The sequence below is a fragment of the Oenanthe melanoleuca genome, chromosome 20, assembly GCF_029582105.1.
Source record: "Oenanthe melanoleuca isolate GR-GAL-2019-014 chromosome 20, OMel1.0, whole genome shotgun sequence".
Taxonomy (NCBI): Eukaryota; Metazoa; Chordata; class Aves; order Passeriformes; family Muscicapidae; genus Oenanthe; species Oenanthe melanoleuca.
Genome location: NC_079353.1, coordinates 5663574 through 5680042, shown reverse-complemented (window position 1 = coordinate 5680042; position 16469 = coordinate 5663574). Strand labels below are relative to the sequence as shown.

The window sequence follows — 16469 nt, the reverse complement described above, 5'->3', positions numbered from 1 at the left end:
ACCATGAGCCGCTGTCCATACACATCTTAAGCCCTGCCAGGCTCGGTGCTGTGACCACATTCCCCTCTGAGCAGCACACAAGGGGAGCCCGGGCAGCCCGATCCGTGCGGCGGTGCCATGGCCGCCATGACCCCCGGGCAGCCCGATCCGTGCGGCGGTGCCATGGCCGCCATGACCCCCGGGCAGCCCGGTCCGTGCGGCGGTGCCACGGCCGCCATGCGCCCCCGGGCAGCCCGGTCCGTGCGGCGGTGCCATGGCCGCCACGCGCCCCCGGGCAGCCCGATCCGTGCGGCGGTGCCACGGCCGCCATGCCCCCCGGGCAGCCCGATCCGTGCGGCGGTGCCACGGCCGCCATGCGCCCCCGGGCAGCCCGGTCCGTGCGGCGGTGCCATGACCGCCACGCGCCCCCTCACGCCCCCCGCTCCCCTCAGCGCTCCCGCGCACGCGCACGAGGCGCCGCCGCCCCGCGCGCCTTTCCCCGCTCCCCGCCCCGTGCGCTCCCGGCGCGCCCCGCGCGCGCTCGGCGCTGACGTCACCGCAGCCCGGCGCCCGCCGCCATTGGAGTCGGCGGCCGCCGCTGCCCCGCTCGCTGCGGCCCCAGGCCCGGCCCGCGGGCATGTGAGAGACCGGGCCGCCACCGGCACCGGCAGCGTGACGGCCGAGCCGAGCCGAGCCGAGCTGAGCTGAGCTGCGCCGCCGCCTGCACCGCCGTCCCCTGAGGAGGCGCCCCGAGGAGGCGCCAGGCGGCCCCTTTCCCTCCCCCTCGGCCCCGGCCCCTTCCCCGCCCGGCCGCCGCCTGAGGGGAGAGGAGGCGCCGCCGCCGCCCCTCCGCCAGGCCCCGGAGCTCCGCGCCGCGCCGAGCGGCCCTGCCTCGTCCCCCGGCGCTCTCTGCTGAACCACGGCGGCCCTGTGCATGAATTATGTCTGCCACAAGCGTTGACCCTCAGGTGAGTGAGCGGCGAGGCGGCCCGTGGGCGGGGGGATTCCCGGGCCTGCGGCTGGCGGGCCTCGCGAGGCTTTTCTTCTCCCCCTCGGCTGCTTTAGAGCTCCATCGCTCTCCTTAACTTCCCCCGTGGGCACAGCACGTTCCCGCCTCCTCGCCGGATCCGGGGCCATTTCTCAGCAAGGCCGGTGCTGAGTGAGTGATACGTGGAACACGCTGCTCCGACCCTGCTCCAAACAAACCTTGAGATGTTGCTGGCCATCTTTATGAGTCTCTTCCCCGTTCTCAGAAGCTGTGGGGTTTGCAGTATCTGTAACAATATAAGCGTTTTTCTAAAATTAACTTTTTTATTTCCCTTTTTTCCCCCGTAATCACGTGCTGTGGCTTCGCAGAGACCGAAAGGACAGGATAATAAAGGTGAGAAATCATGCTGCGGTCTGGTCGCTTACATTGGTACTGTAACAGATCAATTGCACAGGTACCTGTAGGTGAGCAGAAATGTATCGCTGTATTTTCTGTATGGAAAACATCTGGGAACGAGGGAATGTGTGCTTTGTTTCAAAAATAACATTGACTGCCGTTCATCCGAGCTTGCCTGCATGCCACTTAGTGCTGCTGGATTTGCAGTGGGAAGGACTGTGGTGGTACTAAATAATTCTCGTTTAAGATGAAGCAGGTTATTACATAAAGTCACAAGGATATTCCTGTACAGTATATGTATTTTTACCTACTTTTGTACACTCTGTGAATGCAGTTGTGTTGCTGCTCTGCTATTGGCTGGAATATTTACTTAAGCCCATAAACTTAATAATTTAGGAGACTTAAAGATGGCTAACTAATAGGCATTTTTATAACTTTTCTGCTTCATTTGAAATTAAACTTCATAACAAGTCATCTAAAAAATACATTCCTACTGTGATTGCTAACAAGTATATATAACTGTTAAGACTTAGAAAGTAATAATATCCAATTCATAAATACTTCTTAAAACATCTTAACTGCCTTGAAATCCAGGTCCCTCTAGTTGAAGAAACATTCTCTGTGTTTGTAAACACTCTTTTACCTCTACTCCCCTTGACAAACTTTGCAGAAATATTCTACTGAATTCCCAAGCTTGTTTGCTAAACACTTTATTTGGTGTAGTATTATATTTAGGTCAGCTGTTCTGTGAAATAGGTAAATACAGCAACTATCACACCATGTATTTGACCTAATTTTTTCAAATTTAAAGCAAACAGGAAATCATTTGAAGGGGCCTAATAGCCATTTTGGGTTTGTATATCATTCAGTAATGGGTTTCAAATGCTTATCAGACATTCTTTTATGCTGAAGTAGGACTTTATGGCAGATATCTTTATTTTACAGATGAGAACGTTGAAACTTAAGTTTTCCTGAAAATATCAGGATACCAAAGCACTTAGCAGTCTTCATTTCATAATTAAATGCAACCTCATCTCATCTTATTTTAGCCATCTTAAGCAGTGAATAACACACCCTGGGAAAACTGTGAGTTTGTGTGTTCTAATTATGGGCCAGAACAATAGATGTTGTTTCCCAATCTTTTTTCACAAAATAGTTCTCAATAATGATTTTTTGTTTGGAGTTAATTCACATGAGTTGTTTGCTCACTCTCAGCTGTAGAATTTTTAATTGCTAGTTTTTTTAACTTATTCAAACTTTGTTTTATAAGCAGTAATATAAAGACAAACTATCTGGGGGGTGGAAAATGTCATCCCTTGGTCTTTCTGTGAGTCTTTCTGGTTTGCAGAAGAAATGTGGCTTTTCCTAAAGTAGCATAGGGTGGAACATCATTCCTGCAATGCTGCTGCTGGTGTTATAATGTGCTGTAACCCTTTTCTTGTAGTACAAAATGGTTCGTTACATCAGAAGGACACAGTTCATGACAACGATTTTGAACCTTACCTTTCTGGGCAGTCAAATCAGGTTAGTGTATTTTTTAACTTAGTTTTTCTTTTCCTTAGGCATGCTGTTGGCACTCCATTCATAGGATTGTGTGGAGGGAGCAAATGCCTTAAATAGAAATGGAAAAAGAAATGACAGCATATTTTGTTACTTGGTGGTACAACCAGCATTTGTGTTCCCAAAGCTAATATTACCCTGCTTCTCCAGATGGTCACAAGTGAAAATGAAGTTAATGCTCCAAGGAGCTGGATCTGATTCCTCTTCCCCTTGCAGGTTATTGATGTGACTGGACTGTGACAGACTGATCTTTCAGCTCTTTGATGAGATCTTACAGTTTTTCATAGTTGCTTTTGGGATTCTGAAAATTCTGCATTTGGGCTCTCTTGATTTGTAGTATTTATATAATCCTAGAAATTAATGTAGTTGAGATCTGAGTTGGATATTCTCTAGGTACTTTGTAAAGTTTTTTTTACACTTCAGCAAATGTTGTTGTTTTTCTTTCATGTCCCCTGATGTAGTTTAAGAATTAAAGATGTGTTACTTAAGAGTAAGGAACTGTAATGTAAACTCTCATTATAATGTACATTAAATCAACATCCGTGACTAAAATACCATGATAATTGAAAGTATAATCTGAAGTAATTTTTTACTTCACTTTCACATCTTTAAAGGGAACAAAATGGATAAAAACTGGAGAAGCAGAAAGTTTTCATTCACAAGTATGAAACACTATTTCAGAAACACCAGAGGTACATGATGGGAAGGCTAAGTGTTAAATTTTAAAAAGGAAATTTAGAATTCAGCCTGAAGCTGTCAGATACCAGTGTTAATATTGATGACATCACTGAGCTTGCTTGCAGCATAGATGTGTTCTCCAGACTTACAATAACTTAATGGGAGGAAATTCCTTCTTTTGGAGTTAACGGCCTGTGGAAGGTAGAAAAGCCTTTGTGGGGAAAAAAAAGGAAGTAAAATCTTAATTTTTAATGCAAAATTGATTATAAAAGAAATTGAGGTTTTCACCTCCCTCTTTTTTTTTTAAATTGTGCTTCCTCACATTTATATGTAATTTTTAATTACTTAAAACTAAACTGTGAAATATACTGAACGTTCACATAGGAAAAATAGACCCATCTATTATAGTTTTATTCTAGGAAATTCATCTTTGCTGTTAACAAGCCCAGTTTTTAGGATTAAATAGAAAAATTGCTAAGGCTATTAGAATTTCCATAATTATAATAAAAGTTTTCTTTATGAAAGTTTAGCTCCATTGACCAATTTATTTATGCTGCAGTGAAAAATTGGCATGGCACAAGAAACAATTGTGTAGGTCCTCTTACAATTTTAAGTGGAAAGTGACAGTAGCATTAATTAGGACTGTGAGATTTTGTACTGAACACAACCATGTTGCTGAACAAAGCCTTATTATCCAGTTATCCAGTCAGATTTATTCAGCCCTTGAAAATTACTGTAAAGTACAGATGACTTAAAAAAAAAGATTTGAAACCAACTGGGTATTTAAAAAAAACAACTTTAGATTAAGTCCCAGCTGACACAATAATATAATTGACATAAAAAATCAAATGTAGGTTAGTAATATTGCGTTAAAAGTACTTCTAAGAGCAGAGGGAGCTGAGTCAAGTAGACTCTTCATATACAGATTTACACTCAGCAAGAAAAGCATCCTCCTGTAAAGTCATGCAGAACCAAGAGATCATTCCTATGGAACAGGGAATCACCAACAAGTAGCATATTTTAGGGAAAAGGAGATTGTTTCCAAATTAACAGAATGGTTGAGTTGCTTTTGTTTGGGGGTTTTTAATAAAAAAAGATACAGAAGGGTGCAGAAAGGTCAAGGGTAAGTTTATTGAAATAAACATTCTGCTGTTGCAGGGAAGAACTTCTGTCAGGGTTTCTTTTACACACTTTGGCATAAAGCCAGTCAAAATAGATTGAATGTTTGGTAAGGATGGCTGCTGAAACTTTCCTTTAATCTTGTTTGAATCCTTGTGGAGACTTTACAGGCTGTGTGAAGAGATGACAGCTGCAGGAATTGTCTAAAATTCTTTAGCCTAAATATTCCTGAGACAAAACACTTGCTTTTCTCTAGGCTTACTCTTTTTGGTCTTAAATTCTAAACTTATAGGATATATGAGCATAAATCTCAGAGAACTATTTATATCTCCTTCCTTTCATCTGTTTTTAATTTTTTCTTAAATTAACGTTTTAAAATGTGACGCTTGGCAGTGTCAAAGTCTTTCAGAAAAATGTTTTTTTATGCTAAATATTGATTACTTTAGCTTGGGAGGCTCAGAAAACTGTTCTGGAGGATCATGTCATAGGAAAGTGATTTCTGTACCTCTTGTTAGTGATAGAATTTGTGTGTAAATAAAGGCGGCTTGAACAGTGGCAGATAATTTCTTTTGAATCAGTAACGTTGAATTTAGGCTGCTTCAATCTCTGAAGTGTTTGCAGTATTGTATGGAAGTCTTGGAGGCTTATTGAGGTATCATTCTATGCATGAACCATAAGGATATTGAATTACTCTGGCTTTGGGGTGTCATGGAAAAGAGGTCATTGAAAAATGAGCAGTAAAAATGATTCTGTATCAGTTGGATATTAGGCTTATCTTCACCAAGGAGGGGATTTTACTTTTTTTTTTTTTTTTTTTTTTTTAAGAAAGCTGAGAAATAATCAGATTTTTGGACAAACGGCTGAAGTTCTGGTGCAGCTTTCCTAATTTTGCAGATACATTTTTCTTTTCAAGTTTGAAATTTAGTAGTTTGAAAGAGGAGTTCCTCTTCTTAAAATAGTCTTTATGAGTAAGGAAAGGCGAGCTACTGTTTGACTCATTAACAGGAGATGTTGACCTTCCCACCCCCTCTCTGGTAATTACAGTTGGAGTGTCACTTTGGACGGTCTCCAATATATGTGCTTCTAGCTGATTTGGAGAGGAATAAAACTCACTTTAGAACATCCTGGCTTTGTTCTTTTGCATTGTTGAACCATATGGAATGCTTCAAAGTTAGGTGCCACCAAAGTGTTACTGAGAGGAAAAGCTTCTCAGCTTGGTCTAAGAAACAGTTGAAGGGGAGGAAATTTCAGAAGGGATCTGCTGTTATATAAATGTTTGGTCTCTTATTTCATGAGTGGGAGAAATGTCCTGTTTGGAAGGACAGTCAGGAACACTCCTGCACAGTTTTGACTTTACTACTGAGGGAGGAAAAGACTTATGCAGAAGGCTGGAAAGGATCTTTGTCCAGAAGTTGGGATGGTCTGTGCCATGTGCCATCTTGGCATGGATTTGTCTCTGGTGCACCAGGCCCTGTAACCTCAGTTTGTATCTCTTACCTGTGACATGTGTGTCAGAAGTAGTCTGTGTATGTTTTACTGCTTGAGGTGGGTTTTTTTTTTGGAGTCTGTTGGCTCCTCAAAACAATTCCATAATGAGGATTGTAAGGTTATGTTGTACGTATTGTCATATTCAGGTAATTTAATCTAAAGTTTCTTCCATGTAGCTATCTAGAAATGCTAAATATCCTTAGTTCTGTGAGCTACAAAATGTAGTTAGGTGTGTTTCTTGCAATAATTTTGATGTTGGCTACTAAATAACTGTAGTAGCATAAGTAAGATTACATGGTTTCAAAATCTTAAGTACTAACCTCAATGTGAGCTCCTTGTGCTGCAGTGTTATAAATGCCCATACACTTTATTTTAGCCCTGAATCCTTCTTGGAGTGTGAACTAAGATCTGTCATTAGAAATTACATTATCTTGTCTCTGGTGTTCTTTTCTGTTTGGTGTTGTTTATAAATGAAGGGTTTATTTATGTGGTGACTGTTTTTTCTCTTTAACAGAACAGTAGCTATCCATCAATGACTGATCCTTATCTGTCCAGTTATTATCCACCATCTATTGGGTTCCCCTATTCTCTCAGTGAAGCACCATGGTCTACAGGAGGAGATCCTCCTATCCCTTATCTCACCACCTATGGACAGCTCAGTAATGGGGATCATCATTTTATGCACGATGCCGTTTTTGGACAGCCTGGGGGTCTGGGAAACAATATCTATCAACACCGGTTTAACTTCTTCCCTGAAAATCCTGCCTTCTCAGCTTGGGGAACAAGCGGATCCCAAGGACAGCAGACACAAAGCTCAGCATATGGGAGCAGTTACAGCTACCCACCCAGTTCACTGGGGGGTACCATTGTGGATGGACAAACAGGATTTCATAATGATACATTAAATAAAGCTCCTGGAATGAACAGTATTGAACAGGGAATGGTTGGACTTAAGATTGGTGGAGATGTTACAACTTCTGCGGTGAAAACAGTAGGTTCTGTTGTTAACAGTGCTGGGATGACAGGTGCTCTCTCTGGGAATGGTGGATCTAATGTAAACTTGCCAGTATCTAAACCAACCTCTTGGGCTGCTATTGCCAGCAAGCCTGCAAAACCACAGCCTAAAATGAAAACAAAATCTGGACCTGTAATCGGAGGAGCATTGCCTCCTCCCCCTATAAAACATAATATGGACATAGGTACTTGGGACAATAAGGGTCCTGTGGCAAAAGTCCCTGCCCCCCAACAGATACCTTCTCCTCAGTCTGTTCCACAGCCACAACAACCAATTGTTCAGCCTGTTCCAGCTCAGCCTCCTCCATTGACTCAGCCACAGTATCAGACCCCTCAGCAGCCACCCCAAAACCGCTGGGTAGCTCCTCGCAACAGAAATGCAGCTTTTGGCCAAAGTGGAGGAACTGGGAACGACACCAACTCAGCTGGCAGCACCCAGCCCAACCCCGTTCCGAGCGGCGAGTCCCATCCTGTCCTTGAAAAACTGAAAGCTGCTCACAGCTATAACCCTAAAGATTTCGAATGGAACCTTAAAAATGGACGTGTGTTCATAATTAAGAGCTATTCCGAGGATGATATTCATCGTTCCATTAAATATTCTATTTGGTGTAGTACGGAACACGGCAACAAACGCCTGGACAGCGCTTTTCGCTCCATGAACAGCAAGGGCCCGGTGTACCTGCTGTTCAGTGTCAATGGCAGTGGACACTTCTGTGGAGTAGCAGAGATGAAATCACCTGTGGACTATGGCACCAGTGCAGGTGTCTGGTCTCAGGACAAGTGGAAGGGGAAATTTGATGTCAAGTGGATCTTTGTGAAGGATGTGCCCAACAACCAACTGAGACACATCAGGCTGGAGAACAATGACAACAAACCTGTTACAAACTCCCGAGATACACAGGAGGTGCCCTTAGAAAAAGCAAAACAAGTGCTTAAAATTATTGCTACTTACAAGCACACGACCTCCATCTTTGATGACTTTTCTCATTATGAAAAGCGCCAGGAAGAGGAGGAGGTGGTGCGGAAGGTAAACTTATTAAAAAATTTATTTTATACACAGATATGGGGAAAATGAAATGTGAAGGCTGCTATGGTGGAAAAATGTAAGTAGGAATTCAAAATGTTTTTAATACATCTCAACTTGATGGTTTCTTGTGTTTAAGAACACAAATCTGATGTGTATTTCTCTGTGACAGTTTCAGAAGTCAGTGAGTTTCAAAGCAGGAAGCTAAGCAGTAATACGGGTAAAGGACTTTATGTCCAGTTTATTGGAGTTTGATTTATTTTTTTATTTTAAAATGGTTAATAGAAAATAGTTTGTTTCAGAATTGGGTTCTGCCAGTGATTGTCACTTTAAGTTTTTTGCCTTAAATATGAGGTGTTTTAACACTGTTTGACTGGAACTGGGCTATCAAAATTGATACCTGCATTGGTATTTGAAATTTGTACATCACTTTTAAGAATAAGAAACCTGATTTTGTTTATTCAGTTTATCTCTCTGGAAAAGAAAGAGTTGCATAATATTGCTGAAATAGTGCTAGAAAGAGTACATTTCTGCTGCTGAAGTCACATGTATTATTTGGATAAATAAAGGTTTTCAGTTCCCAGGTTTAATCTGTCTACTACTTCTTGAAGTTTTGAGTGAAGATGTAGTGAGAGAAGTCTGGGCAGTAACTGGGAGAGTGTAGTAAAACTTCCCATACACTTTCATGGCCCTAAGTCTATCACAAGGGATCTCTGTCCAACGTCCTCCATTTCAAGAATGCCCTTCTCTAATTAGGCAGTCTAGAAGTAATGACCTGACCAAATAATAGGTGGCAGGATGTGTAGTTGCTACTGAAGTAATATATAAATTTGCTTGGTGCTGATATTGTTTCCTAGACTTTTTTTGAATAGCATTGCAAATAAAGCATTTGATTGACAGGCTGGTTTAGTTTAGAGTAGCTCACACTTGTTTTAAGATGTGTTTAAAGCAAAGACTTAATGCGTGTTTCTGCAGCTTAAATTATAAAATTGCCATTTTAAAGTTTTTATTGCCATTTTAAAATGTGGATAAAATTGCTTTAAACTGTCTTCATAGACTGTACCCTTAAATTGTGTGAGAAAAGGAGTTCAGTGTCTAAAACTTCATGGCTGAACTTTTCCTGGCCATGGTAGATGTGCATAGCTGACCTCAGCACAGCAGGGAAGGAAGCTTAAAATTGCAAGTTTTTCTTGTGTACTCCCTGTGGGATTCCACAAGGTAAAACCTTGAAGGGCTTTACTTGAACACTTCATTCCTTCAGTAGATAATTAGCAATTCAATATTTAATGCAGCCTGTATCTTGGAGAGGTGTTCCCTTGTGTAGGAGTGGGTCTGGGTGAAGTGAGGCAGCCTGGGTTCCTGTGTCCAGTGTTTGTGGTGTAGTGAGGTGTGAAGGGTTGGGGTTTTTAATTGTGTCTCTGTGCTCTGCTCCCAGGGCTGGAGGGGAGAACTGTGGGTGTTTAAGAAGTGAGAGCACAGGGAAAGTGATAAGAGATCTACTCTTGCACAGATAACTCCCTGGCCTGAGCAAGATCCCAGTGGTGGCACAAACACCAAAATGCCTGTGCTTTATAGGAGCTCAGAGGGCTGGTGTTTGACTATTGATCTGATCTCATTCTGGGTTGATTTAATAAGCACAATTAATTCCCACTTTCTGCTTGAAAATATTCTTACCCAGGTCACTGCTTTATATATAACAGGATCAGTTTTTCAAAATAATGCATTTTCTTTCCTCATTTAAAACAGAGGCTCTGGCTTGTATTACACACTCACAAAATAAACTATGATGTCTAATATTTCTGAGATTCCTCTGAATAGCTTAGAAAATGGGACACCAAACTGCACCAAGGAAGGTAATAGTGCTAGAGAGTTAAAGCAGAGCATCACTGAGGGAATGAAAAATAAAATGCTGCTTGTCAGGTTGACTCTATAAAACTTGTCTGGAAAGTCACTATTTTTCCCTTTGCTGACAAAACGAATTTTAGAAGTCCAGCTGATTACTAGAAGAGTTTGGGTTTTTTTACAGGTTATACACACACCTAAAGTTCTTACTGTTTAGAAGTTTGTGCTGTTCAAGTTCAAACCTTTCAGTTAACAAAGTTAATCTTCCTATGGCAGCAATTCTTGCAGAATCTTATTGCCAGTTAAACTATCTTATGACCTAATTGATATTTTCAGATAGTTGTCTTTGTATGTGCCATCTTAATTGGTTTTCAGATTGCTGGGTTTAACTCGTACTTTAGCTGTAAAGTCATTGAAATTTTGTGTTTCCATTTCACTGCTGTTGTGATTACAGAGGAACACCATTCTTAAAAAGCTGTACATGGAGAGCTTAAATGATACAGTTTCATTTATACACAAATATTTAGTAGAGAACAAATAATGTAATCTGTGCAGGGCAAGCCACTGGCATTTCAGCTCTTTAGATGGTTCCAGTTTGTTGCTTCCCAGCATTTCCATGGCTGCTGTGTGCAGAGCCAGCTCCAGCTTGTGCTGCTGAGTTTATCTGATGTAAGAGCCTCAGTGTCAGTGCCAAATCATCCAGCGAGGCTTTGGCAGGTATAATGCTGGATGAAGTTCTTTCAAGTGCCAAAGATTCAGCACTTTGCAGCATTGCTGAAAGAAGGTGTCCCTCCAAAATTGAGAGAGGATTTGGTCATGCTGGGATTTAAGTCCAGCTTTTGATTTGCCACACCAAAATACTTAAACCCAGTCTGGTGACCCAGAACCTGGGAGGGGAGTAATAGAAAGATATTGGGGTCTGGAATGAAATATCAAAACAGTGAGTGGCATTAATTCTCACCTGATCCTCACAGCCTTTTTCAGTCAGTTCCAGAGCTGCTACTGTGCCCACAAAGAGCTACTTCTGTCATCAAAGCTCATGCTCTGAAAACTGGAAAAAAAAGTTGTGACGTGTGAGAGAGCTTATTTTAAAAAAGAAAATAGAGTATACCACATTAGTTATTAATATTCCCTAAAAGCATGCCATCAGGGCCTTAAAAAAGTTGTCTCCCAAAGCTTAAAAGCTTTTAAAGACAAACTTGTTGCAGATCTTGGTACTTTACAGGTGACAGATGAGCTGTCAGCAGCTCGTGCTCCCAGATCTGCACCAGAGCAGATGGTCCCAGCTCCTGTACTGGGCTGCTGTGCTGCCACCTCTGATCTGGGCAAGGCACTCAGCTCCACACCTTGGTGTTGTTTTGGCAGAGCTGCAGAGTCTTAGAAAGCTCCTGAATCACCAAGATTACCAGTTCTGCTGTAGGTGATTAAATACTGAAAAGTATTGGCCGGGTGCTTGTTGGCACCTGGAAATACACATTTTCTCCTAGCACTGTGTGATTCCTTTCAGTGATGAGCCTTCTGTGAACACAGTCACAGAACTTAAAAGGATGGAATACTGTCCTTCCTCCAAAGTTCTAGTTAAAAAACGTATTTTAAGTTTAATAGCATGTTCCTGAGATAAAGAAAACATTTATGTTTTTGTGTCTGAAGATGAATGCTTTGATCCCACTGACTTTTTAACCAAGTTTAGTAGGAAAGTTGAAGCTACTTTAGCCTGAGGTGAAGAGAAAAGAAGTTTGACAGGGATGAGTGTCTCCAAGATGGAAATCTCTGCAAGTTTTATGGAAACGTATTTTCCCTGTGTCTGAAGACATACAGATTAGTGTCCTGAAGGAGAAGTGTGCAGCTGGAGCTCTCCTGTGAGATATCAAGAGTATTCCACTGGAGAAGAGAAGCTGAGGGCTCCGGATCTTCAGAACCAAAATGAGCACAGTTTTGTTAGCTGTTCACAAAACTGTTTATTCTTGCTTGCAGTAGTGCTAAGTAGCAGTAAGGAAGAGAGAATTTGAGAGTTAGAGCTTCTAAAAAGCAGCCATGCTCGAGAGCACGAAGAATTGTTTCATCAGTTTATGTTTTCAGACATTTGTAAAGAGGAAGACTCAGATTAGCCCCCAAGGGAGAAAGCAAAAAGCAAGGTAGGAGGAACTGCTTGGGAACTTGCTCAGTAAAGAGCACATTTTTCTGAATTACAGAGTCAGCTGAGTTTCTGAATGCCATGAGCACTTCAGGTGGAGGTCTCAGGTGCTAGCCTGCCTCTTTTTATGTGGGACTAGTCCATGAGAATGGAAAGCTTCCATTTCTAAAGAAAGTGGGATTAGAGAGATCAGTGGATGACAGAAAACTGAAAGTAAGTTACATGAGGTGGCAACAGGAAAGAATGGGCTCATGAACATGGTAGGGCTGTAAAGGGGATGGGGTGTGCCACCTTGGAAATGGAAGCTGGAAATAGGATGAAACAATTGCTTTCTTTGGAAGCTTGAAAATGGAGTTATGATTCAGTTCTAGATACTTTGTAGCCACCTTTTGTTTGAAATGCCAGGCAGACATAAGCTCTTTTTTTTTAAGAACAACATGTAAAGTTCTGATACTCTGCCATTAAGAAATGGCTTTCACTGGTAATACATCATAGTCAAGAGTTAAAAGACAGGAGGAATATAGATTGTTATAATAAATTCTACCACTTTGCACAGCCTGTTTTGTTGATTTGGTAAAACAACTTTGCTATCTCTTCTGTCTTAAATTATAGATTAGTAATTCATTCTGGACTTTATTTACTTTATTATGAAAATTGAAATATTAATATTCTGCCTAGAGGCAGAAATCAATAGATTCAGTTTTTTAAAATCTCTTCTGATTTTTATGCTGTGACCAGCTGAAGCAGCAAATGCAGTCTTACATTTACAATGCTTGGTATATTTGCAAGTAAGCTTTACATCACAGCAGAAACAATTCTGAGATGAACTTTATATAGAATGAGTCCACAAAACAAAATCTGAAGGTGTTAGTTCAAGAGTTGGCTGTTGGTGGTGCTTGGAATAGTTCACAATTTCCTTTAGAATAGGATTTGGTGCCATATTGATGCATTTAGGCACATAGTCGAGTCTTTCCATGCCAGTTCTGCAGTGTAAGCAGCAGAAATGGGGAGGCTGAGCCCTTTCTGTTCAGTGTGCAGGGATGCCTGAGCTGGAGGATGCCCGGGGCTAAGGCACAGCAGCCTGGTTCTGTCCTGCACTTGTGGGGCTCCTGAAGCCCTGAGCTGAGTGCCCTGTTCTGCTGGGCACTGCTCAGGTGTCTTTGGAGCCCTGTGCTGCTGGGAGAGCACAGGCTCACTGACCTGGAGCTCACCTGTGGGCAGCCCCCAGCTGTATCCCTTAGGTGATTTTATCCAGCTTCGGTGTTTGTTATTAGCAGAAACTTTGGAAAAAGGCTCAAAGACCCTCTCAGCTTCTGTGCTGGAGCACTTTGGGACACCCTTGGGTTTTTCAGTCCAGCTGTGCTGGGTTTTCTCAGACTAGGTAGAAGCACAAAACTCTTCTTCTACCTAATACTGTTTTTATCTCTTACCCCCAGGTATTTCCCAGTGCTTTCCAGAATAGTTGAACCGATAGGAGGAATTAGGGATGGAATTTCTCAGCAGCTCAAATCCCTGCTTTTATTGAATGTGCCTAAACTCCAAAGTCATTTGAGTGCTTCAAAATTAGACCAGTTCTGCAGAGTTCACTAATCTGCCATCTGCTTTCTGCTCGTGTATTGGTTGTGCTACTACTGCAGTAGCTAAAATAATCCAGAAAGTAGAATATTGCAGATCCTGTTTCTCCTTAGAAGTGTTCTTATGTTGTACCTTTCTCTGTCACCTTGGTTTGAAGTGACTGCAGGTATATCCAGATGTTCCACTTGAGGCTGCACTTAAAAACATGAAGTTATCAAGTCTTTGGGTTTGTTGGGTATAAACAATGTATTTATAAAATGTAGCAGCATTATTTAAAGTGTATAATTATCTGGGATCACTTTAGAACTGTTCAACTACTGAAAACTCTTTGCTTGTTCCTTTGACTAAAATCTTAACTTTTTTCTCTTTGCAGGAACGTCAGAATCGAAACAAACAATAAGAATAACCATATACAGTTTGATATATATACTAGAACTGATATTAAATTCGACTATGAGAAACAAAATTAAGTATAACTGGTGCTGTATCCTGGCATCAGGACAAACTAAAGCTTTCAGCTCCAATATATCTTCTCGTGCAGGGGAAATTAAGTTGTTGCATCTTTAAGTACATTGTAGTTTATTTTTGCCCAAGTGGATCTGCATTAATTTGTATCTTTTTTCTATGTAAAATTCTGTAGAAATCATTAATAAAGGTGTGTCTGTTTTTATTTTTTTAAGTTGGTAAACAGTTATATTAACCTGATGTGGACCTATACATGAGCATACTAAAGTGTCAGTGCTTCCCAAAGACTTTATTTTGACAAGAATTATGTTCCTAGCCAGATATAGAGATTATGGAGAATACATGACAAATCTTCCTTTATCCTCCTCCCAGTTCCTTTTTCTTCATGGCACAAGTAAGAAACCATGCATTGATTTTTTTTGTTTTTAATCATTAAAAAAAAAAACCCTCCTAGGATACTGCACTTCAGAATTTTAAAATTAAAAAAAAAACCCTAAATTTCTGATCACTTTGTGCAGCTGCTCTGCCTCTTTATTTATCTGTACAATTACTCTTTTTAAACTGCTGATGCGCCATGTTGGTTTTTTCTGTCTAGTAGAAAATCAAATTGTCAGTGGAATTGTTTCTCTGGAAAATATTTCCCTTCCACATTCTGTTAACCAGTGCTTCAGTGTGCATCTGTTATTCCATATCCTGCCGAGGGTGAGCGAGACGCTTGCTCTCAGCCATAATTCTGCTTTACGGTTTTTGTAGCTTAATTAAATAATAATGTGATGCTATCGACATTGCTGGGGTTTTAAACAATGTGTTTAAACCTGTTTCAGCTTTCAGGTGTTATTAGTTAATTGCAGATCATTTTTAATCCTTCCCTTCATTACTCTCTCCCAACCCCCCCAAATCCTAATGCCATTTAAAGTTTTTATACCAATAATGCTGAGCTTTAACGTAGGAACTAATAGTACGGATAATGATGGATTATGCCTCAGATGTTTAAAATTGACAGTGTGTATGTCTAATTTTTTTTTTCTGTTGGATGAGTAAAAAAACCTGTTTTAAGAAAATGAATTTGCTGTCATGTTTTTGTGGAGTGAGGGGACCGTCGGAGAACCTGTCACCAACTGGAGTTCCAGTTAAGCATGGAAATGGTGCTCATGTCCGCTGCTCTAGCACACTGAATCTGCACGTGTTTATTGTAGAGGATCTTTTACTATATTAGAAAGCAAGTATCTTCTGAATACTATTTACTCCAAAAGGACCTCCAATTTAAATAAAGTTTAATCTGTATCATTTAGACTTGTATTTAGAACGTATAACTCTGTCTCTGGACTGTTACTGCCTGTAAGGAGTAATGGACAGCATCAGATTAACTTTTTCCTCTAGGAGAATACAAGCCTTAATAAACAATACATATTTAGCAAGCTTGATGTCATTTTCATTTTTTCCCTACTTTCAGTTGTCTTCCTCTGTTCCAACAACCCTTTATGCTGACTCCTCAATTAAACCTAACTTGAGAAGTGGTTTGATTGAGTAACTCAGATGTTGAATGGTTTCACAGGACTCTGCAGAGGACAGTTAAGCTGCTTTGACTATTCCCATTCCTCAGAGGACCTGCATCCATGTGTGGTGGCTGTCACTTGTGCTTCCTTTTCTCCTTGTGCAGCAGAGAAGCTGAGGAGAGCACTGGAAGTTGTGCTCTATCCTTGAGGAGGCAGCAGCACAGCCTTGGGTCACTAGGGTGAGAAAAGAATTCCCAAATCCAGTAACACTGTGACCAGTTTCTTTCACAGCTCCAACTGTAATAATTTGCTTTGATACATTATTTTAGCTGACTTACTGAAGCAATCTGCATTTTATAAACACGTTGCCATCCAATAAAAGCACCTGCTGATAGTTTCACTTGTTACATCAGAACACTTCCATTGGTGATTCTAGAGCCAAGAAGAAATGCAACATCAGGACTCTCAAGAGAAAAGTTAGTTACACAACTTCAGTACTTTTTTTCAGATCTAAACAGTCTTTGCTGTAATATACCAAGACTTCAGGTAAATGTTTTCTAAAAAAAAATAATTTAAAAAAAATAGGGAGCCTTCAGCTGAAACTGGTTTGGCTGTATGAATGTGATGATGTGTTTCAGCTGTGGCTTTGTGGGCAACAGAATACAGCTTCAGTAGGAAGAGATTTGTTACTGACACTGCAGTGTTGTACAG

The 16469-nt window shown here is 41.2% G+C and overlaps 1 protein-coding gene across 2 annotated transcripts; it reads left to right on the top strand.

Moving 5' to 3' along the window:
* The first annotated feature begins 674 nt into the window (after positions 1-674).
* Positions 675-15680, top strand: YTHDF1 (YTH N6-methyladenosine RNA binding protein F1). Of its 2 annotated transcripts, XM_056507717.1 has the most exons (5): positions 675-947; positions 1336-1360; positions 2808-2887; positions 6723-8249; positions 14171-15680. In XM_056507717.1, exons 1-5 carry the CDS (start codon positions 921-923, stop codon positions 14195-14197), a joined length of 1686 nt encoding a protein of 561 aa, XP_056363692.1. In that variant the 5' UTR covers positions 675-920; the 3' UTR covers positions 14198-15680. The 2 variants fall into 2 exon arrangements, with proteins under 2 accessions (XP_056363692.1, XP_056363691.1); XM_056507716.1 differs by lacking the exon at positions 14171-15680 and having other exon boundaries at positions 6723-8297.
* The last annotated feature ends 789 nt before the right edge of the window (positions 15681-16469 follow it).